This window comes from Brachycentrus maculatus, unplaced genomic scaffold (genome assembly GCF_059751285.1).
Source record: "Brachycentrus maculatus isolate JH-2025_06_01 unplaced genomic scaffold, ASM5975128v1 h1tg000517l, whole genome shotgun sequence".
Taxonomy (NCBI): Eukaryota; Metazoa; Arthropoda; class Insecta; order Trichoptera; family Brachycentridae; genus Brachycentrus; species Brachycentrus maculatus.
Window position 1 is genome coordinate 208,693 of NW_028281263.1, and position 25,838 is coordinate 234,530.

A 25,838-nucleotide genomic window follows, 5' to 3' on the forward strand; every position below is an offset into this window, starting at 1 on the left:
GGGTGTCCACAAAACGTATGTAGAGTTCCATTAAGTAGAGTAAATTAAAAAAAAAAAAATACTTGCTGGTAAATACTTTTTTAACATAAAATTTATTTTAACAAGTGTTTCGATGCATTTCGCATCATTTTCAAACATGCGGAAGCATTTTTGAAAACGATGCGGAACTGTAACCTGTTCCCATACTGATCATCCAAAAGTGATCTGAAGCGGGGTACCAAAAGACTCCAGTTTATATTTGTATGGAAATCGTAGTACGCAGCTCGTAACTCACAGCCAGCTGAGTCACAGATTCCTTGTCATTTTCAGCGCGCAACCGAGCGCCGACTAAGCGAGAGGCCGGAAATCGAATTAAGTGAAAGCGGAATCATCTTACTGTCTCACTCGTTCTTTATGGTAATACAACATTTATTAGAGTGAAAGAAGTAACATGTCTCTAGCAGTCAAAAAAATAACGTCCTGGTATATAAGTACATAGAACTCGCGGTACCAACTGATTGTACTTTTAATCAAATTTAATACATATTTAAACATTTAACGATTTGAAATTATCTATAAAAAAAAACATTAAATTTTCATTTATATTTTTTTTGGATAGCAAAAAAAAAATAATAAAGTAGCTCTTATAATACTAAAATTATGGAATCATATCATAATTAATTAATGGGGGATTTCAATTATCTTGTTCAAGCTGGCTAGGTCAATCATTATTATATGCATATTTTGCAAACTGGCTGATAAGTTAAACCACAGATCTTGCGGAAGTAAACAGCGTAGGGGTTGTTATGCATTGCAGCTAGGAGCTTTCACGTAAAGGCCACCCGGTACATTGAATATCGTATTATGCGGCGTACGAAGCCCACCCCGAGCAATCGAAGAACGTGAATTCAGATTTGGCAAGGAATCATCCGTCAAGTTGAATTTTTAACAAAGCTTTGAGACATTCCGCTGAGGGAGGAATATTCCCATATTGAGTGAAGGTCGAGGGTGGACATTGAAATTTCGCCTATATACTTCAGCGCTTTATGTGTGTACAGTGAAACTGTCCCAAATTTGGGGTAAGATGTAGGCAAATCTTGAAGTAAAAGATTTATTTTCTTCTTGAAGTGTGTCGCCTATTTTCAGGCGTACGACCATCATCTGCAAACGATATCCGTCACTTTTCACGACGGAAACCTTTTTTTGACTCGGAAGAGTTTTTTTTTTATTTGAAGACAGGTCGGAAAATTGACGTATACATTTTTTTAATAGAGGAAACATGTTTTAAGAAATGGAGAAAAATTGACGTATACATTTTTTTAATAGAGGAAGTATGTTTTAAGAAATGGAGAAAAATTGACGTATACATTTTTTTAATAGAGGAAGTATGTTTTAAGAAATGGAGAAAAATTGACGTATACATTTTTTTAATAGAGGAAGTATGTTTTAAGAAATGGAGAAAAATTGACGTATACATTTTTTTAATAGAGGAAGTATGTTTTAAGAAATGGAGAAAAATTGACGTATACATTTTTTAATAAAGGAAATATATTTAAAGAAATGGAAAAATGTTTACAAAAAATTAATGAAGATCGGTTGTAGAGATATAACCAATATTAAATAAAAGAAGACCGAGGAAAACTTGGCACAATCAGGTATGTAAAATACTTGAAAGCGGTTGGGTCAGGAGTTGTAATAGTCGTCGCGTATTTATGAGGAGTGCATGAATGTGGAAGAGGCGAAGAATTTTTGTAAAGATAGAGTGGTGTGGCGTCCGATTCTCCTGCCTACCCTTGTGGGGAAGTGACGTGATGCTTAGTTAGTTTGTTAGTTAAAAAAAAGTTTATTAAAATTTTAACAAAGATTAAGAACAATTAAGAAGTATGGGTATTAAAGAGCTAACGACCAGTCAAAGGCTGGTTTTAATGATTATTAAACACACGTGTAACATCTACCCATGATTGACAGCCACATTTCTCAAATTCCGGGAATTGTATAATAATCATAATCTCGGATGATTTATATGGTGCCATTTTCATTAAATAATACCTCAAGCGGACTTATACAAATATGGATTTAAATATGAAAATGATTATGAGAAATTAAAAAAAAATGACAAAACGATGTCAATCGGCTGAGTTTATTCATTTAGCGGAGAATTCGTGAAATTTACATATAATTCTTTTCTTATTATTTAACTTGACTTAATTTTTTAAATACTTTAGTTTTCAGAGTCGGGAGTTGGAATAATCGGTGGTTATGTATGCGGAAATGCATGAATGTGGAAGACGCGAAGATTATTTTTAAACATAGATTGCTGTTGAGTTCTATTCTATCTGACTATACCTGCAGCGAGTGGCGTGATGGGTATTTAGTTCAAGTAAAAAAAATCTTCAAAGGAAAACTCAACCGTTTTACGAGTAAATACATATTTGACTCTGTTTAATTATTTATTGGAAAACCAACATAATATTAACAATAAATAACAAAATATAATAAAATACCAAAAAATAATGATAAAATTCCAATTACAGGTTTTCACTTAAAAGTATTCTAAAAAAATCTGTAATGCACATAAGTATAACCATATAATATTATAACTTTATCAAATAGTCTAATAGACATCGACAAAATTTCTCTAAAATGCCTTGAAATAAATAAAATTGTTTTTTTTTTTAATTACCTAACGTCCAAGTGACTCTGAAATCTAGCTACGGCTTATACATACCGCTTATCATGTCTCTACTCAGGCTTCAACTTTATAAGTTTCATAGCCTATGCCTACTCGTGAGTGGATTTACTCTTTATATTTAAAGTCACTTTAATTTTATGCAATTCATGAGTGAAAATTCTAGGCAAAAACACTCGCAAAGGCAAACACACTCGCTTTATTTCATTAAGCATTACATTGCACATACTGCAGGCTCTATTTAAAAATGAATTTTGGTAGGGCTGTTGATCAATGAGTTTGCGTACCACTGATCCATTCAAAGAAATCGTGGAAATTCTCTCGATTTACACGAATTGACTGACTTAGTTTTAAATATGGTGGATTAAGCTACTTTCAAGAGCAAGCCATTAAAATCGTTTCGGCTAATAATGCCATTCGGCAGTGACACGACAAAAGGCGCCAGAGATTCCGGTAGGTCGTTCCGTCGGAAGCGTTCTCATCGGTCCGATTTGCGCCCGACTCACGTCCAACCCACTTGCGGCGGGCACGTGCGAACGGCAGTTTCGCAGCAAATAAGCAGGAGGTGTTCTGTATCATGTGAACGAATCTACCTGCTGAATATGGCGTGTCCTTTATATGCGCGCTAAGCAAAATGGATACATCCTTGACGGTAAAAATGGATTCACGTAAGTGCTAATAAAAGGGATTATCGGTACACACTTTACAGTTCAACGATATATGTATTTATATCTTCTTCTTCTTCTTCATCATCTCGTTGTAGGCCTTGTGGCCTGTTTTTAAGGGGGAATAGCCTTCTGCGATGTGGATACCAGCTCTTTGGTGGTCTGTCCGGGAGTCGTCTACCATGGGGTATATATAAATATATATATATATATATATATATATATATATATATATATATATATATATATATATATATATATATATATATATATATATATATATATATATATATATATATATATATATATATATATATATATATATATATATATATATATATATATATATATATATATATATATATATATATATATATATATATATATATATATATATATATATATATATATATATATATATATATATATATATATATATATATATATATATATATATATATGTATATATATATATATATTTATATATATATATGTATATATATTTATAAACAAATTTATGACGTGGATGTAGTTTAATGTAGTAGTTGTAGTGTAGTAGAAATAAAATTATTAAATTTTAGCAGAGGAGCACGATCAAGTATTCATCGGCGGGTATGTAGTTATGCGGAGTTTCGTGAATGTGGAAGAGGTCTAGATTGATTACAAAGATATTTTAGTGTGGTGTTCTATTACTTCTGTCTAACCACACGTGAAACAACGTGATGGTTGGTTGCTTAGTTATCAATTATTTTTATCATATAACAACATCTCCAATTTTATGTGATTTGTATAAATTTTAATAAATGCACTTTTTATGTTTCTACAGGGCTCATGACCTGTCACAGCTTGGTTAAGTGATCACTTAACAAACTTGCAACATTCACCATTCTTACTTATGATTGACGACCATACTTATCATGGGTAGAATGGCGAATGTTGCACGTGTGTATTGTGATCATTTAACCAGCCTAAGACAGGTCATGAGCCCTGTAAATAAATACCCAGACATCCATATTCTTCTAAATATATAAAAATAAGTATTTGGACACACACAAAAATGTTATGAATAAAAAAAATGGTTTGACTTCAAAAATCCTTTGATCTGAATGTACGAGCTAAAGAAAGGTTCATACTGATTGCTTTTTACAATATTAAAAAAAATAATGAACACGCTAAACGGTACATTATTAGGTAATTCTCTATATAATTTATTTAGACGGTACTTATATAATGCCTAAGTCATTTTAATTGCCCATTCGTTTTATTTCCGCCCTTTTATGATCTTTAAACTTCCTTTGTTCATAAAACTTAAACGCTTAAGGTAAACCCACACCCATAAATCTTACTTAGATATAACTGCATTTGAGGTCGAGTTAGATTTGCTGAGTGGATTTTGGAGAATATACGTTAAGTTGAGAATATGCGAGGCGGATTCAAAAAGTATGAAAAATGTATAGTTTTTTTTAGAACATTAAATATATTTTATTTTTTCTTCCGTCATTTACTTTGTGGTAAGACATGTTAAAATGATTAAGGATTAATTTTAATTTTTAGTGAAATCTTTTTCACTTTTTATTTAAATCTATTTGACATCTTTCTTAATGATACCCTATTCTATAAGAATGTTAAATTCATCGAAACTTGTGTTAAAATAGATTTGAAGAAAAAGTGTTTTTTACCAAGTAAAATGTAATTTTTTTTAAATAAAATATATTTGAAATGATTAAAGAAAACCTTGTTTTTATACCACTTGAGTTTATTAATGACTACTAGTTTCGGAAGCTTAACTTCCAACCTCAGGTCCAAATAATAATTATAATAATAGTTATTTTTCAGACATGACGATGGAAGTTTAGCTTCCGAAACTAGTAGTCATTAATTAACTCAAGTGGTAAAAAACAAGTGTTTTTATTTACAATTTCTGCTTAGTGTATAATTCATGTAAAACATAGTTACATATTTTGCCATCCATCTTTTAGTAAAACCGTGTTTAAAAAAATGGGTCCTAGAGCAAGGACTCAGCTGTTAATGCATTTCCTACACGTTCTGAGTAATTCAGTTTCAATTTTACTGAAATCACAAAGATCCTGCGGAGTCGTATTTGAGAACGACTCGAGAATTTTCATATACAGTGGGTGGTCATTTTATCTCGGACTTTATGTAACTTAATTAATTTACAGGGAGAATAATGTATATACGATTTCACCATAACGCTTGCTCCTTTCAACAACGTCATAAATAAAAAAAACTTGATTCTTCAGGAGATCGTTTTTAAGTTTAAAAATATGCTGAAATGTATTAAAAATAAATATCAAGCCACTTATTGAACTTTTTACTGTATAACAGATATTTTTAGGTAAAACCTGTATGTTTTTTTTAGTTAGAAAAATATTTAGTTTATTTAAAAAAAATATTAAACAATTCCTTTTCTTTAAAAAACAGCTTCCGCTATGTAGCGGGTAAATATTAAGTTAAAAATATGACGCTTTTGCTGGGATATGGTACATTTTCTGGGCATTCCGAAAACATGCACTACTGAAGATTGTCGATTTTTGATATATGACGTTGTTGAAAGGAGTGAGCGATATGATTTAACCGTTTATGTTCTATATTTCAACCTTTTTCCTTATAACTTAATATTGGTTTATGTGAAGTACACTACTTCCTTAAGTCATCTACTTACGTGAATTTGTACTAACACGATAATTTTTCATTTTTTTTTACAAAAGGATCAAGATAACACTGCATCAATACAATGCTGTGCCTTATACGCTTTTGGGTGCGGATAAGGGTTAGAAAAAAAAGAGAGAAAAAAATACATGGACCAAATTATCTCCGACATGCGTTGTAGTGGGTGCGTCGAGTTGAAGAGACGATCGGAGGATAAAGCCGGGTGGAGGTTGACCATGAAAGATGTAAACTAATCGCCAAGAGGAATAAAGGTCCTTTTATAATAGCCCACTTCTGTAGACGTAATATAACCTTTAATGTTCCCGATTCTCTAGTTTTATAGTGGCAGGACGACAGTTCTAGGCTAGACTTTTATTCCGTTTTATCTTGATTCCTCTACTGAAACACTGCATCAGCAAATTGGAATAGGTACGAGTGTATATCATATCATGTTTTAACCCATCGGCATACCGGTCGCCACAACTTGGCAACTGAGAATATTTTACATCATTTTGAGTTTATTCAAATAGATGAAAAATAATATAGAAGTCACTTTACACACGTGTAATATTCACCAATTCTACCCATTTTTGACAACCTCATTACTCAAATTCTTGAAAGTTCTATATATATGAACCAATTTTGAAACATTGTTCTTGAATCACTAGAACTTCACTAGAGACATATTTTGGTGAGATGAAAATAAGCTTTTTATTGAGCAGAAACTCTTTTATTAGTTCGTGAGGTCCGAATCCTGGATCATAATGACGTATGTACATGAGAAACGCAATAAAATATCATTTTAATTTTTATAATTTTAGCTTATAATTTGACCAGTTAATTTAATTAAAACATTTGGAGTGTGGCCAAATTCTTGTTCACATACTGGATTTTCTCCAATTATTGAAGTTATAATATGGAAGTGTATGTAGAGATGTCAAAAAATAATATAAAAAATAATGTGTTATGATGGGATTATAGTCCAGGATTCGGACGTCACATGAAAATGAAAGATGATGATGATGTCGGTAACGACGAAACCCGGTCGCTGGTCAAATAAAAAAGTGGAAAAGCTAAAAATATTGGTTTTAATCTAATAATAAATTAAAAATGCAATTCCATCACGGAGTGTCAGTGGATAATATAAATCTATTAAAATGAAAGAGTTTTTGCTCAATTCAAAGCTTCTTTCATCTCATCATGGATGTCTCTAGTGAAAATCTAATGAATATAAGCACTTTGTTTCGAATTTGAACAACATATATATAGAAGCTCCAAGAATTTGAGTAGTGTGGTTGTCAATCATGGGTAGAATCGGTGAATGTCCACGTGTGTAAAATGATCACTGAAACCAGCCTATGACGGTCGTAAGCCCTGTAAATGTCCTAACTTCCATATTTTTCTTCGTCTTTGTTGAGATGTAAAAAAATATATGCAATCCAGATTTGTGAACAAGTATTTATGTAGATACCCTCAAAATGTTGTAAGTATATTTGAATACATGTTTAAAAAAGCTTATATTCGGATGGGTTAAGTACTTTGTACGACTACCTGTCTTTTCTGCTTTTACGTGTTCTGACCGTCTAGGATCGTAAAGTAAGAATTTCCATTACGCACTCAAGTCGTTAAAAGTTACATTAATAAACAAGGTTATACTTTTATTATTTTATTGTTTTCGTTATCCGTCAACAAATTAACAAGTTACACACTTTGATTCTTGCTCTATCATAAAAAAAATATATTTATAAAAAAAAAACTAATCAAGGAGGTTTAAAATGTAACTTACTAACTAACTAACCATCACACCGGTTTTTCCACAGGCGTAATAATAATGTTAATTTTGATAATTTGTAAAGCGCCATTTTCTACCTTAAGGGCGCTTACAAAGACATGGATGGTAAAAATAGTAATAGGATGATGATGATAATGATTAACAAAAAATAAATGGATTAAAACGTCGTCAATCGGTCTCGGGCCATCGAGTCTGGAGCGGGGAAAAGATGAGCCGACAAATTAAAACGCCTTCCTCTTGATCCCAAGGGGTAGAGAATGGCCAAGGTGTTGGGCAGGACGCCTTCCTGAACGAAGGTCACGCTGGAAAGCAGCTTGTTGAGCTCCTCGTCATTGTGGATGGTAAACATTCAACTTCCAGACTAGCACAGTTCAAATGCGTAGATAGAGAGAATAGAACGCTACACCAAACTGTCTATCAATCTTCACCATCTCCTCATACATATCCGGCATGTCTATCAATCTTAACCATCTCCTCATACATAGAAGTATCTGCTCTTGCCTCAATCCCAACTCACCTTTCTAAATTTTATTGATAATCCTTTTCTCATCGTTACATTATTATATCACAGTATCTTTATTTACGATCGTAGCAAACAAATACATGGAGATTCAGTTTCCAAAAAAAGAACAGATTTTGCACAATAGCCAGTGGAATGAAAAGGCTATAATATAAGACATCCGGGCCTGCTTTTTACAATTGCAAAAGGCATGTGCGAAGGTGCAACCTACAGAGAACAACACCGCTAACCTGCATGGACAAAATTATCTCCGACATGCGTGCGCTCTAGCGTGTATGCCGAGTTATAGAGACGAGCGGAGGATAAATACGAGTGGAGACTGACCACGAAAGACGCAAACCAATCATCACAAAGATTGTAACCCATGAAGAATAATTTGATAGATGGACGATGAAAGATATTGACGTTAAAAATTTGGTGTCGATCCTACCAAGTTTGGGAATCTTTGATGAAAGTAATTATGAACGAAGGCTTTGACGCTGAGCATGTAACTGACATTAAAACGTCTTTGTTTTCATGACTAGCTACGATATTCATTAATTTACATTGTAACACGTGAATTTATGGCAATGCAAATCATAAAACATTGTTTTAATGTCGCTGTTACTTTGATGTATTTTGTTGCATTTTGAAATGATATTATTGGACGATAAAACTTGCTTAACAGGTTTTTCACTTGAAATTCTACGTTTTACAAACTAAATTAGACACATTAGAAATATAATAAGATGTTTAACAAATCAAATTGGACATTTAATAAATCAAATTGGACGCATATTATATCAAATAGGACGTTTAATAAGTTAAATTAAGGTTTGATAAACAAAATTGGACGCATTACAATTCAAATAGGACGTTTAACAAATGTAATAAAAGGTATTACAAATCAAATTAGACACCTTAAAAATCAAATTTGTGGTTTAAAAAATCAAATTGGGCGTTTTACAAACTATAATGCACTCTATGACTTTTTGTCACACAGACCTATGGCGCACAAGATGTGATATGTGATCTGCTATCTGCTCTGCCATGCTACACGTCGTTCAATCGGTCAACACAAAGCGTCTTATCTACTCTATTACATAACGTCTCTATTACATAGTCTCCAATGGCTTACTTCATAGTTTTGAAAAATAATATTCAAACTCACCTGCTGCGTGAACTGCAGACACTCCAAATTTCTCAGCAGCCGGCTTGACCAAGACTGCAGCAGCTAACTGCATTCCGTGATCCAATATAGACACTATCACACAAACAACAACGATCGTCCAACCCCATCCGCCTTCAGGATAATAGTGCCGGTACAGAGTCTGTGTTTTCCTAGCGCTAAGAGGAGTCTTCGAGAGTAACCCTTCTCCATTTGCCAGTTCGTTTGCTATCATCTCGCTCTGCCTTCGTTTTGGCGCTTCTATTGTGCTGTTGCATCTCCTGAACACTGCTGTTGGTTGGACGCTGATCTTCTCTGTGGTCATGTGACTCACACTCTTCGACCTGCCTTTTTTGAAAGCATTGAACTTATCCATGTTGAAGACATTGTTGTCATTTGGAAGCCACCTGCACAGTGACGACATGGAGTTGTTAGAGCAACGCCTTTCAAGAGCTGACGGAAAATGAACAGATTTCAGCAGCGTATTCGGAGACAAAGCGAGTAACTGTATGCAGTAAGATATTTTTGAGTTGTACTTGAATATACTGGCTTTGGAAGGCGAATCTGATTTTGAGTTACTCTCCAAGGATTTTCGTAGTTTCCGCAGTTGATTGAAATGGTAGAGGTAATTTGAATCACAAGAGTTTGAACGTAATACTGTGCTAACAGTCATCTCGGAATCTGAAATCGACAGAGGTCTGCGGTCTTCCATGGTTTTTTCACGAACTGCGGTATCATATTCGTACCCATAAACACAACCATTACTTTTAGTTAACTGGCAGTTACACCTTCCAAAATCGCAATCGGTTTCGGCCAGTATGCATTCATAAGTACTCGGGGTACAAGGAGGTTTCTTGCCTTTGTCGGATTTCTTACACTCACACTTGGCCTTTTTCTTATTCTTGTTCACCCTCTTGGTTTGTTCACTTGTCACTTCGTGTCCACCGTTCATTTTAAACCTTTTGTTATCACTCACTTTCGCGGGTCTTTCACTGAACTTGTGCGTGTCAACTTTGTGGCAAAATTGATGTTTGTTTTTGTCATCCCTAAACGTGGTTGGATTTGATAGTAGGGGTTCGATTATATTATGCCTTGCCTTTTCTCGCGTACATAATTCGTTGAATTTAGAATCCACGCAAATATCGTCAAATTTTACTCCTTTATTGGGGCTTTTCCTTATATCTTTAGCTTTTTCAATGTCCGTTGCAGGTTTGTTTGCATTGACGAATAATCCTTGCGATGAACGAGGTTTTTGGTCCTGCGGAGAGGTCTTGCACTGGCAACGGACTGGTATCGTCTGTACGTATGCTGAGTTCTTAGACACCTTGTCTGGCGCCGTTTCAGCTAAGGAAGCGAAAGCTTTTCCATTTTGATCAACTTTAAGCTCTACTTCAGCCATTGTATTCACAGGCCAGGTCTTACTGTGATTTATTGGCATTCTATTTCATTAACACCGCGGGAAAACGTTTAACGAGAACTAATTGGCTGAACAGTCATGCTTTTAGTCGTTAAGGTTGCTTTTTTAATCACTTAGGACTTTAAATTCAATTTATGTGCATATTTCATCCACCTTAAATGTAATTTAAGTAGTTTTACGTTAACATTACATTTGAACATAAATTTCATATTTTTGTTTCACATAAAACTCATAGGGATAGCTTTAGTAGCATAGTATCTGAAAAAAAAAAAAAATGAAATTTTAATTATCTTTTCAGTTAAAAAATATATACTTTAAAATATTTTTTTATAAATACAAGTATTTCAGCCTTTTACAATTTTTTAAGCCTAAAAAGTCATTATAAAAATATTGAAATTATATTTTTTAAGAATCGGCCCACATATTTTTCACTCAGAACCCACGATACAAACCACAAAATCACATCCTGACAATTTAAGGATATTTTTTCCTTTATTTAATTGAAGTAGATATTTTCACTCACGTATATTAATTTCCACACAAAATGTAACATACTTAATTAATGTATTTAAAAATAAAAATTATGTAAAAATAAATAATTTTTACGATCCCTTTCACATGTTACTTATAGCGCGCACAAAAAGTACGTATTTTTTCATAATATCGAAATCAATTCTCGTGAGCAGATTGTGCTGACTAACCGATAATAACGAATCGATCGTGTAATAAGGTTTCATTCAAAGCATTACTTCATTATAGGGTAACCAAACGACCTAATAATAATAATCTTTGATCAAAAGGAAGCGAAAAATACTTTTTTACTTAATTTACTTAATAAATTTTTGGTTGTTATAAGCATAGTATTATATTCATCACGTTGAAACTAATTGATGAAAACATAAACTTTTCGTAAGCTACATTTCGTATTTTTTATTGATAAATGATGAAACGTTGCTTTATAATAAGAGATAAATATATAAAGCAATATTGTCATTAGATGTTTTTCATTATTTTTCTTACATTTTCAATAAATAATAAAATAACAACTATGTATTTTTTTCCACATGAATTTTATTTGACCAGCAACCGGGTTTCGTAAACTGATATCTCAGACTGGTTGCTATTCAAATAAAATTCATGTGGAAATAAAATTCATAGTTGTTATTTTATTATATAAAATGGAGTTCCACCAAGAAATGTCTGAACAAAACTAAAATCTAATTTTCAATAAAAACTAAAATTCGAATCATTTTGAGTGTGTCAAAAAACCTGTTCACAAATGTGGGCTTTTTCCATTTAGGAAATATTTTATACTTTTTGTTTACATCTCTACATTTATGAAAAATAAATAAATTAAAATTATTACACCTTGTTCCATATAAAGGCCAAATTATGAATTATCTTGAAAATTTAGAAATCCAAAAAAACCTAAATTCTAATAATAATTTATTAAATAATATATTGTTTCAAAATTCTTCACCTTTGCTTTCCATTTTTCCTTTGTTTTCAAACACCGCACCTTGACTAACCCCTTCCCCTTACTTTCCCCTCTCCTTATTTATAGAACAATTTTATATTTTATATTTTAGTTACTATACAGACCTGAATGATGGAAGTTTAGCTTCTGAAACATGTAGTCTATAATAAAACTCAAGTGGTAAAAAACAAGTGTTTTCTTTAATCATTGTATGAAGAAGAATATGGGAAGCTAAGAATGCTTGCAAAGATAAAGTGAAGTGGCGTTCTATTCTCTCCACTCTCACGACTCCACTCTGTCATTGCAACATTCTTCACCTCTTGCATCTCCTCATACATACCTGCCGATTATTCAACATATTCAATTTACAATGATTAAAGAAAACACTTGTTTTTTTACCACTTGAGTTTTATTATTGACTACATGTTTCAGAAGTTAAACTTTCATCATTCAGGTCTGTATAGTAACTAAAATATAAAATATAAAATTGTTCTATAAATAAGGAGAGGGGAAAGTTAGGGGGAGGGGGTTAGTCAAGGGGCGGAGTTTGAAAACAAAGGAAAAATGGAAAGCAAAGATGAAGAATTTTGAAACAATATATTATTCAATAAATTATTATTTGAATTTAGGTTTGTTTGATTTCTAAATTTTAAAGATAATTTTCTTTAATCATTGTAACATATCTTACCACAAAGTTAATGCCGAAACATTAAATAAAATATTCAATTTAAATTTTACATGGTAAACGGTACTTTTTCTTAAATTTACATACTGCGAAACATGTTTCGATACATTCGGCATCCTTTTAAATCACCGTGTGATGTTAAACACACCAAAACATTTCAAAACATATTTTAAAAAAATAAAGAAATCAACCAAGTAAAAGTTACATATAAAATGGATAAAATTTTCAAACGTATGGTCTCCTTGCTATCGGTTCTGTATTTGTGGTGCTCGTCCGAATGCCAAAACGCCGATAAATTATTAATCAAGGGGCATTGTGTACATTGCCCGAGTGACGTCACGATGGCATTATTTTCCCAACATTTACACGTATGTTATAACACCAATTTTACAATATATAACTGTTGCATAGTAAATGATGTATTGGAATAAATATAATTATGTCATTCAATTGTAGAAGGAAATTGAAAGTGTACTTCAGTAAAACCTCAATATATTGGACTAATATTTGAGAAGGAGTATGGTATGTATATGTATGTGTTTATATATATATATTTATATATATATATATATATATATATATATATATATATATATATATATATATATATATATATATATATATATATATTTATTTATATATAAATATATATATATATATATATATATATATATATATATATATATATATATATATATATATATATATATAATATATTTATATATATATATATATATATATATAAATATATATATATATATATGTATATAAATATATATATATATATATATATATATATATATATATATATATATATATATATATATATATATATATATATATATATATATATATATATATATATATATATATATATATATATATATATATATATATATATATATATATATATATTTATATATATATATATATATATATATATATATATATATATATATATATATATATATATATATATATATATATATATATATATATATATATATATATATATATATATATATATATATATATATATATATATATATATATATATATATATATATATATATATATATATATATATATATATATATATATATATATATATATATATATATATATATATATATATATATATATATATATATATATATATATATATATATATATATATATATATATATATATATATATATATATATATATATATTTATATATATATAATTGGTCCTTGAAAACGCTAGTAAAGTTTTTTCTATATAAATTTTACTTGGTAAGTACATATTCGATGAATTCCAAACCATGTAAGTACAAACTGTGCTAGATAATGATGTGGAATACATCGGAACACATGTCACAATAGATTTTAATAAATGGCGGTATTTAACAAGAAAGTATTAAATTAAGAAAAAAAAAAAAATAAATGAATAAATTAAGAAAGGTGAGATGGTTTGGACATGTAGAACGAATGAGTGAGGAAAGAACGGTAAAACAAATTTATGAAGCGAATGTTAGTGGGAAAAGAAGCAGAAGAAGACCGAGAAAAACATGGCACGATCAGGTATGCCAAATACTTGAAAGTGGCCAGGTTGGAAGTCATAACAATCGGCGGGTATGTATGAGGAGATGCATGAACGTGGAAGAGGCGAAGAATGTTTGCAAGGACAGAGTGGTGTGGCGCTCTATTCTCTCTGCCTACCCCTGCGGGGAAGCGGCGTGATGGTTAGTTAGTTAGTTAGTTTTTTAACAAGAATAAATAATAAGTTATAGTCAGTTCGCTCGGCTACCGCACTGGAGGTCCCGGGTTCGATTCCCAGGGGGGTCAATTGAATAAAAGTGAATTTTTCACTCTTATATTTATTAAATATTACTTCGGACTGGTACCGGAAGCGGAGGGCTGATCACCTTGATTCATGTGTTAACGATCAATATAACACTGCATTTATATGATGCAGTGCCCTATGCACCATTGCATGGTTTGAATAAATGAATTTACCAAGAATAATAAAATAGTACTACAAAGTTAATCAATTAAAAGTCTTTGATTTAAACTTTTTTAGTACCGTATATATATTTCAAAGTGCGATCACTTTCTTTTGTTCTAAAAATGGAGTAAAAATTATGTTAGTCGATTTTTATACTTCTACCACAGAATCAAAACCAAAGCCCTTTATTATTTCTCACATTTATGATGTGGCAATATTTCTTTGTCTCTTCGCTGTATCTCCATTCACCTTTTCACTTTAACGCCAATTTATATATTTCTTGACTATATTTTTACTATTCGTAATATTTGAGCTCAGAGAATGTGAAGAACTGCGCAGAATTTTCAATCTCAACGAAAAGCCGGGTGGGAAAGGTTAACATATGTAAATCCCTGAAAGGTCTTAGCTCGTATGGTACCTTTGTAGAGAATGTAGTGTAAGAGCAATCATTATAAGAACCAGCTAACAGGGTTCACAAAATCATATTTTTTTTTTACATCTACATAAACATAGATGATGAAGAATATCTTCTTCTTCTTATTATTAAAGGCCTGACGGCCTGTTTTTAAGAGGGATTAGCCTCCTGCGACGTCGATTCCCAGCTATCGGCCCATCTCTTTGGTGGTCTGCCCGGAGTCGTCTACCATGGAGTTGGCCGTACAATGCGATGTGGGGGAGTCTGGATGGTTCCATTCTCCTCACATGCGCATACCATTGTCTTTTTCGTTGCCTTCCCCACCTAACGACATCTTCGATCTCGCATATTTCCCTGATCTTGGCATTTCTCAATCTATCTCGAAGACTCTTGCCTGTTATGCTTCTCAGAGTCTTCATTTCTGACACTCTAAGCGCGTTTTTTGAGAATATAGAATTTAAAATTAAAATTTTACTTAGTATATACCATTATTTTTTTAAATCTACTGTAACACGTGTTTTGATGCATTTCGCATCATTTTCAAACACCGTATGCAACAGTAGATTTAAAATAAATAGTGGTATTAGCTAAGTAAAACTTAAAATAAAAATGGATAAATTTTACCACTTTGTGGTAAAATCTGCCGAATCAATGAATGAAAGAATATCAAAGTCTGGGCATTTACGGGGCTTACGACCGTCACAGGCTTGTTGAAGTGAACACTTTACACACGTGTAACATTCATTAATTCTACTCACGATTGATAACCACACTATTCAAATTATTGGAACCTTTATACATATTGTTTAAATTCGAAACATATTGCTTGAATTCACTGTGTTTCGAATTTGATATTTTTGTTGAACAGATACTCTTTTCATATTTTTTTGACATCTCATCAAAGATGAAGAAGAATATGAAAATAATGTCAAAAAACATAACATGAAAATAACTCCTGTAATTGGAGATAATCCAGATTTTGTGAACAAGTCTTTGGACATACTCAAAATGTTGTGAAGAAACTCTTTAATTTGTATGCGAGGTCCGAATCCTGGATTATTATCAAATGCATGAGAAATGCTAGAAAATGTCCTTTATTTTTTTTTATCGTAGCTTTTTCGACCAGTTAATTTATTAACAACATTTTGAGTGTGTCCGAACACTTATCTGAATAAACATATGTTAGCGCGGTAATCGCTTTCTCGATTGGGATCAAAATTGCCATGTTGGCATGTCGAATAGCATTTGGGGCAGCCCTGATTTAGGCAAAGGCTTTTGCATGACAATTTATACTATTTTCAGATGTAAGGGTATTGTGTTGGCAGTTGAAAGGTTTATCTAGAGTAAGCAGTTGGAATAAATTAAGCATTCGAGTTCAATGAATGATCTTAGTATTGTGTAAGGCATTGTAATCCCTAAGGTGTTTGTTAAGAGTCATTAGAATTGCTCGAAGCCAAACGATTTATTAAGGGTTAATGTATTAGGACCCAGGTATTGGGGGTTGTGAATTCTTCGAATAATACGGAATTTAAGAACGAATCTTTAAACAAATAGAATGCTTACTATAAAAGATTGTGTGTTGTTGACAGGGGTTCTTGCGATAACCATAACCCACCCCTTGATATAAGATAAAGATTAGACATTTCTGAATACAAAAACAGTATTCATGAACAGGTTGTTAAGGTATTATTTTGCATTCGCCGGCATTACACGGGGCTATATTATCTTCACTGTTCTAACACACGATTTGCCCCCGCGAGAGCAGTCTGTCTCATTCATGTAACCGTCCCAAGGAATATAATGATTCTCATATAAAAAAGTACATAATTACTTGCAAACTCAAAAATGCATGGTTACTCATTTGCGCATGCGCGGATGTAAAGAAAATAGTATGGCAATAGTTCTGGCAAGAACCTACATATATTAAAAAAAAAACTCTAGACATTAATACTGAATTACTGGTATTGATACATTTTATTTTAATTTGTAAGTTAATTTCGAAGACAAGTAGTGTATTGCACATATCACTCACTCCTTTCAACAACGTTATTTATAAAAAAACTCGATTTTTCAGGAGATCGTTGATAATGTTATATAAATAAATAATAATAAATAACAAGCTACTTTGAACTTTTTAATGTGCAACAGATCTGTTTAGGTAAAACCTGAATGTATTTTCTTCAATTGAAAAATATATAATATATTTAAAAAAAAAATTAAAAACACCTTTTCTACAAAATGCAAAAACAACACTTTCTACCCTGTAGCGGGTAAATATTATGTTAAAAATATGCCGCTTTTGCTGGGATATAGTACATTTTCCTAGCATTCAAAACATGCACAACTGAAAATTGTCGATTTTTGATATATGACGTTATTGAAAGGAGTGAGCGATATATGATCCATCTCATGACGTTTCAAAATTTGATAGTGTGATTGTCAATCATGGGTGGTATAGTTAATGTCACACGTGTGTATAGTGATTAACTTAACCAGTCCATGACAGATCGTACACCCTGTAAGTACCCAGATTTCCATATTCTTCTTCATCTATGTTGAGATGTCAAAATGTAAAACAACTCCTATGTGGAGAAACCCAGATTTGTGAACAAGTATTTGGCCACATTCAACATGTGAATATGCTATTAATATTAGTATTGAATGTAATAATCGTGTTCAGTCGACTCTGATAATGTACCGACATTCAATCAATAAACTCTTAATTAAATTTTCGTACGAGTTGTGGAAAATTGTATTAAATGAGAACCAAATTGGAAAATGATGAGGTTCTGATCGTACCTGAAAACCTGTTTTCAGAATTTCAGGAAATCTACCTCTAAATTATTTTGAACAGGTACAGTGATGATGAAAAAAGTGATGGATAAAATCCAGACTGCGCAAATTTCTGATATAATTTCAGTTTGCGTTTATTATGAAACGTGTACTGGTTGACCCAAAAACAAACGCATCAAAAATAAAATTAATAAAACACTTTCCATAACATTCATAGTTCACTTTGTGTAATACAACTATAATTTAAATTTAAGTGGTACTATACAATGTAGACGATGGATGGTAAAAGTTTTTTTATTACCATACCATAAAGTCAAAATACTTTTAATGCATATTGTGTTTTTTAAAAAAAATATATTTTCATAAAACCCTTATCCGCATCCAATGATGCATCACATTGTCGCAGTGTTATCTTGATTGTTACTTACATGAAAACACAAGGTGATCACTCCTGTGCTTCAGGGACCAGCCCAAAATAATATTAAATAAATATTAGAGTATAAATAAACTAATATTTATTTTCTTTTCCTCTGAAAATCGCATCCGGGACCTCCAGCACGGTAGCTTAACGTGCTAAGTATTACACCATGGAGGCATTTAGAACAGGATATATTTTACAACATTTTGAGTGTGTCCAAATACTTGTTCACCAATCTGGATTATCTCCAATTATAGAAGTTATTTTTCACATTGTTTTTTGACATCTCATCAAAGATGAAGAAGAATATGGAAGAATTTGAGTAGTGTGGTTGTCAAAAATGGGTAGAACTGGTGAATATTACGGTATTGTGACTAGTATGACGGTCGTCAGGGCCGTAAATGCCCAGACTTCCATATTCTTCTTCATCTTTGATGAGATGTAAAAAAATAATAGGATATATTTTATTCGAAATTAAACAATATGTTGGTCTTCAAGAGTCTTCAAGAGTCTTATCGAGATAGATTGAGAAATTCCAAAATCAGGGAAATATGCGAGATCGAAGATGTCGTTAGGTGGGGAAGGCAACGAAGAAGACAATGGTATGCGCATGTGAGGAGAATGGAACCATCCAGACTCCCCCACATCGCACCGTACGGCCAATCCCATGGCAGACGACTCCCGGGCAGACCACCAAAGAGATGGGCTGATAGCTGGGAATCGATGTCGCAGGAGGCTAATCCCTCTTAAAAACAGGCCGCAAGCCTATAATAAGAAGAAGAAGATATGTTAGTAAGAACAAAGGGTGATGCACCATTATGGAGCTGCAATTAATTTGGGAATGAAGAAGAAGAATCATAATAAAGATGAAGTGAAGATATTTAAGCACACCCTGTGTTCCATGAAACCGGGGAAAAAACATATTCTACCTTCTGACATCACACATAACAACATTTTTATGAACAATCCCTTTCTCCTGTCAGATTTTTTCCTTATATTTCTTTGTTTTCTCCCGACATTCTTTGTTTTTCCTCGAACGTCCCCGTTTCTTCACATTCTCGCTCTCGACCGCATCTCTCTGTATAATTTATGACGCCTCTCACCAGCAGATGTCAACGTAAAACATGATTTTTTTAAAACCATGATTTGTTGGCGAACCTCCCAAGCCGATTTTACTTGTACAATCGTAAATAAACTTTATACGGGCAATGCTATCTGTTTTCATATACAAAACAAGCACACTCTCTGCTTGAAATATTCATATTCGATTATAGCAAAACCCATTGCTAAAAAAGTATTCCTTTTATTTAAGTTTTTTCTAGTATTTACCTTTTTACTTAGTAAAATTTACATCATTTTGAGTGTCCAAATACTTTTTTGCAAATCGGAATTATCTTCAATTATAGGAGTTATTTATTTATCATTTTTTTCTTGGATGAAGACGAATATGGAAGTCTGAGCATTTACGGGGCTCACAACCGTCATAGGCTGGTTTAAGATAATTGGTCATATGTAGAGTTGGTGAATGTTACACGTTTGTAAAGTGATCACTTAAACCAGCGTATGACGGTCGTAACTCCCGTAAATGCCAAGTCTTCCATATTATTCTTCATCATTTTGAGATGTTATGAAATTTTAGTAAATATTTAAAAACAAAAAAACAAAAAAATCGCTAGATTTTATCATATCGCGACTGCCGAATCAATTATATACAAAAGTTTTTTATTTTATTGCATAATTATTTTATTTTTTGAATATATTCATTTTCACGGCGCCGTCGCCGTAGCGTGGTTGAGTAAACGCTCGACTGCGAAACTGGCGACGCGGGTTCGATTCCAGCTAATTGCTCAATAAATGTAAGAAATATTTACTTTCAATTGGTTTGGATGTGTTTTTCACATTAACCTTCCCTACTCTTACTATCCTACCTGCAGACAAGCCTCTAAAAGTAAAAGACTTTGCGGATTATTCTTTTAAAAAACGAAAATTTAATAAAAGAGCATATAAGAATGCCGAAGAGCGAAAAAAACGGAACACCACATTACTGAAATTTGGCATCCCGCTCTATCAAAAGTCTACGTAAACAGAGGGCTTGTTCGACTACATGTCGCTCACTTCTTTCAACAATGTCATATATAAAAAAAAATATTTTTCAAGAGATCAAGATAGAGTTTATAAATATAATAAAATGTTTTAAAAATAAATATCAAGACACTTTTTGAACTTTTTACTGTGCTAGAGTTCTTTTAAGGTAAAACCCGATTTTTTTTCTCCATTTGAATAATATTTAGTATATTTAAATGAATAATTAAATAATACCTTTTCTTCAAAACGCAAAAACAACACTTTTTGCCATGTAGCGGGTAAATATTAAAGTATGCCGCTTTTGCTGGGATAAGTACATTTTCTGGACATTCCGAAATCATGCTCAACTGAAAATTGACGATTTTTGATATATCGTAGTCGTACAGGAGAAAGTGACCTACCAAAACGTAAAAAGTTCAGGATGGCCATTTAAGTAACTATTGCTTGGCAAAAAATAAACTCCAATGCAGTTAGTCATTTTTAACTAGTCAAAATATTATACTACCAAGTTTAAAATCCTTTGGGATTTTTTCAGGGTAAAATTAAGCTAGTAAGATAGTAATAGTCAATGATCACGTTTTTGTAAAACAATGCACTTGGTCACTTTCTCCTGTATGACTACAATATGATATTATTGAAAGGAGTGAGCGAGTTCAGGAGGGCCATTTAAATAACTATTGCTTGGCAAAAAAATAAACACCAATTCAGTTAGTCATTTTTAACTGGTCAATATATTATACTTCCTTTTTCAAATCCTTTGGGATTTTTTCAGGGTAATATTAAGTTAGTAAGATAGTAATAGTCAATGATCACGTTTTTGTAAAACAATGCACTTGGTCACTTTCTCCTGTATGACTACGATATGACGTTATTGAAAGGAGTGAGCGAGTTCAGGAGGGCCATTTAAATCACTATTGCTTGGCAAAAAAATAAACACCAATTCAGTTAGTCATTTTTAACTAGTCAATATATTATACTTCCAAGTTTAAATCCTTTGGGATTTTTTCAGGGTAAAATTAAGCTAGTAAGATAGTAATAGTCAATGATCACGTTTTTGTAAAACAATGCACTTGGTCACTTTCTCCTGTATGACTACGATATGACGTTATTGAAAGGAGTGAGCGAATTCAGGAGGGCCATTTAAATCACTATTGCTTGGCAAAAAAATAAACACCAATTCAGTTAGTCATTTTTAATTAGTCAATATATTATACTTCCAAGTTTAAAATCCTTTGGGATTTTTTCAGGGTAAAATTAAGCTAGTAAGATAGTAATAGTCAATGATCACGTTTTTGTAAAACAATTCACTTGGTCCCTTTTTCCTGTACGACTACGATATGACGTTGTTGAAAGGAGTAAGCGATGTATCCTCTGTCCAATAATTAGAAGTGAAAACCCCGTATTGTTTCAATCATTTTTTTCACGGAATTTACGTCGTAGATTAGTCGGACCTCCATATTCGTAATAATTTAAGTACTATCTGACCTAGGAATCGTAAATCCACTCTCCCTTCCAACGATAAAATAACTTAGAGTTTTCTAGCCTAAATAGTCAACCCTTCCTAAATAGAACCTTCACATTATTCAAATTCCGAACGGCCCGTTAAATTTTTCCCGTGATTTACGGGAGAGATTTTTTTCAGTAAAATAAAACATTTTCATCCCATCTTCTTTAATTTTAAATCACGATAAAAACCTAATGTTAAAAAAATGATTCAATTTAACAGAAAAAAATAATTAACTATAATTTATAATGTTTTTGACATCTCAACATAGATGAAGAAGAATATGAAATTTTTAGTATTTACGATAGTTATGATCTTTCATAAGCCTTCATTTGTCCGCCTTTGTAGTGTAATGGTCAGCACGCTCGGCTACCGTTTTGGAGGTCCCGGGTTCGATTCCCAGGGGGGTCAAATAAATATAAGTGATTTTTTACTGTAATATTTATTCAATACTACCCTGGACTGGTACCTGAAGCGGAGGGCTGATCACCTTTCCTTCGTGTGTAAACGATCAAGATAACACTGTGTTCATATGAAGCAGTACCCTATGCACCATTGGGGTACAGGTAAGGGTTTTATTATATTATTATATGATCTTTCATAGGCTGAGTAAGTGATCATTTTACACAAGTGCAACATTTACCATTCTACCCATGATTGACAACCACATTATACAAATTTTTAGAAGTCAAACATAGATGATCAATCTCTGACGTTCCGTGTTTGAGTTAATAATAGCAATCTATGATTGAATTGAGTAATTTTTAAATTATGAGTTAAGTTTATTTTTAAATTGCGAATATGCCACATCAAAAATTTATTGAATTTTATTTTATTTTTTAAGTCTAAAAAAATAAGCTAAGATACATATAAAAAAAACATTCTCCTTACCATCCATTGTTTACATTGTGTAATACCACTTTCTAAAAACATTTATTTGTGACTACCGGTTTCGGAAAATCATTCCATCATCAGGTCGTAATAATTAAAATAAAATTATTACGATTTGACATTTGTATAAAAATATTTTTTTTGAAAGAGAGAAAGACGAAAAATGAATCACAATGGTAACATTTTCAGAAGTGGACTTGAAGTTAAATTTATTTGGTTAATTATTATGACCTGATGATGGAATGATTTTCCGAAACCGGCAGTCACAAATAAGTGTTTAAAAATGGTAATACACAAAGTAAACAATGGATGGTAAGGATAGTGTTTTATCACCATACCACAAGGCTATCAAAGCTTTTAATATACAAAATATAAGATACATATCTTCATATGGAACATCACATTCCGATTTCCCAATTTCTTGTCAGTAAAAGTCTCAGAGGTCTTTTAATTAAATGAAGAATGAGAGTTTCAGAGTTTTCAGCTGACTGAAATCTTGGTAAGGGTCTTAAAACGAATTCTTGACAACAAAAGACGCATCGCGAAAACGGAAATCGCCCTTGTAAGTATTATTTTTGCAATAGATGTAAGGTTTTTTTTTCACAAAATTATTTTAATTCTGCAGATGCCTTAGTAATTTCAATTTGAAGGATGTTTCGTTTGGCACTAAATCATTGGATTTTTTTCTAGGATTAAAATATTTCAATAAACTACAAGTATTAATGATTTAGTACGTAACGTTAATTTAATGTTACCCTGCATTCCTAAAAGGCGTCGAATGCTGGACGATGTATAACACCTACTCTAAGCAACTAGAAACTGCTGAAATGCGATTGCTTAGATGGTGTACTAAATGTGTCTCTTAGAGACAAAATACAAAGTTTACGCATTCGCGAAAGCCTGGGTATAACTAACATCAATAATAAGGTAAAAGAAAAGCAACTGGGATAGTATGGGTACATAGGACGCAGAGAACCTGATCATATTGTTATCCAGGCAATTGCCGTGGATCTACTTAGAATGAAATCTAGAGGAAGACTAAATAATTCATGGATGCTGCAGGAAGAAAACATCAGTCGAAGACATGCCCTAGGTGACGTTGTTCAAGACAGAAGGACCTACAACCTGAGGATGAAGATAGCTGACCCCGACACTCTACAAAGACGATAACTTGGAATGTAGCCAGGAAGAAAAATTAGACCCTGGACTGGTACTTGAATAGTGGGGCTGATCACACTTCCTTCATATAATTAATTGTTAGAAATACATTTCAGAAAATTTCTCCGAACCAAAAAAACAGCGTTTTCAGAAACTTTCATACGTAATTGTAATCCATTTTTAATTATCTATTTTTTCATATATTACATTTTTATTTTTTATAGTATTTCTTTATTTTAAACAAATTTTTTATTAAAAAAATACCATAAACATGACTGTGGCTCTCAAAAACTAGAATTTTGTCCAGCCTCTCACTAGTTTGATGATATCTGTAGCGATGAAACACAGTCACCATTCACACAAACATACACACTCACACACATACACATCTATCAGATAATTTAGTTTTCACCTTAATGATAAAAATTTAGTAAATATACATACTTATATGTATAGTGATTTATCATCCTTTGGGTGAAAACTAAATTTTCTGAATAAATAAATAATGAATTATAAAATAAACAAATATATATGCATGGCGATATACTTCTATGCGTAAAAATGGTTGAAATATAGGGTAGGGGAAATATGAGGGAAAATAAGTGACTGAAAATTTATTGATACGCAATCAATCTCATTCATCGTATGAAACCAAAGGGGAAATTTGATCCACATAAAAGTTTTACGAGGCCGAGGGGAAACTTCCAATACAAATTTCAATAAAACGTCAGGATATTAGGCAACTTTCTTCTCTCCTGCGGCAAGCTACGGGTACTACCGACTGGTATATGGGTCTTCAGGACACACATATAAATACTATAAAAATTCAGGAAGTTCGTAAGATCTAGTTAACCTAACCTGATCTATCAGGGGGATTGAAATCCCCCATACATGAATTTTAACTTGATAACATAAGTATTATTAGAGCTAATTACTTCACATTTTTTGTGATCTTATGAATGTTTTTTTCCTGTTACTTTTACCTTCATTATTATCATCAATTTGTAATTTTGTTTTTTTTTAATGTTCAAGTACTATCTACCCTCTGATTGTAAACAGCTATATAAGGTATCAAACGTTTTGACCAATATCACAGGTCTATTTATGGTTGGAAAAAAGATATTGCTTTTTAGCAATAAATTTGCCAATGTATTGATTTCTTTTCAGTACGTGAAGTTTAAATAAATAAAAAATATTAAGGAAAAAAATTATTTTATGATTTCAAATCCTTAAATGTTTTAAAATATTGTATTGAATAAAAATCACAATCGGTCGGCACGTGAGATCTATGCACGTTGATATTTTTGTCTGCTAGCGACACGTTATTTCTATCACTTTAATAAATTTGGTTTTACCATAATAAGAAAGCGAGACAACTAAATCAGTGGGCTACCTTTTAATCCGATTTTTGACCTCTTTCTTATCAGATGGCTGCATTCAGTCGTCGGCGATTATGACTCAGTTGGCAGCGAGTTGGTACTTGCTGTGAGCTGCGTTCTACGATTTCCATACAAATATGAACTTCGGTGTTTTGGTACCCCCTTC

At 32.1% G+C, this 25,838-nt stretch overlaps 1 protein-coding gene across 1 annotated transcript in view; it reads right to left on the minus strand.

Moving 5' to 3' along the window:
• Positions 1 to 17,160: 17,160 nt before the first annotated feature.
• LOC148301784 (uncharacterized) overlaps positions 17,161 to 25,838 on the minus strand; it is a 72,342-nt gene continuing 63,664 nt past the window's right edge. Inside the window, exon 2 of the mRNA XM_088272709.1 lies at positions 17,161 to 17,250. Within this exon, the coding sequence (XP_088128835.1) occupies positions 17,161 to 17,250 (90 nt within the window). The remainder of the gene's footprint in view (positions 17,251 to 25,838) is intronic.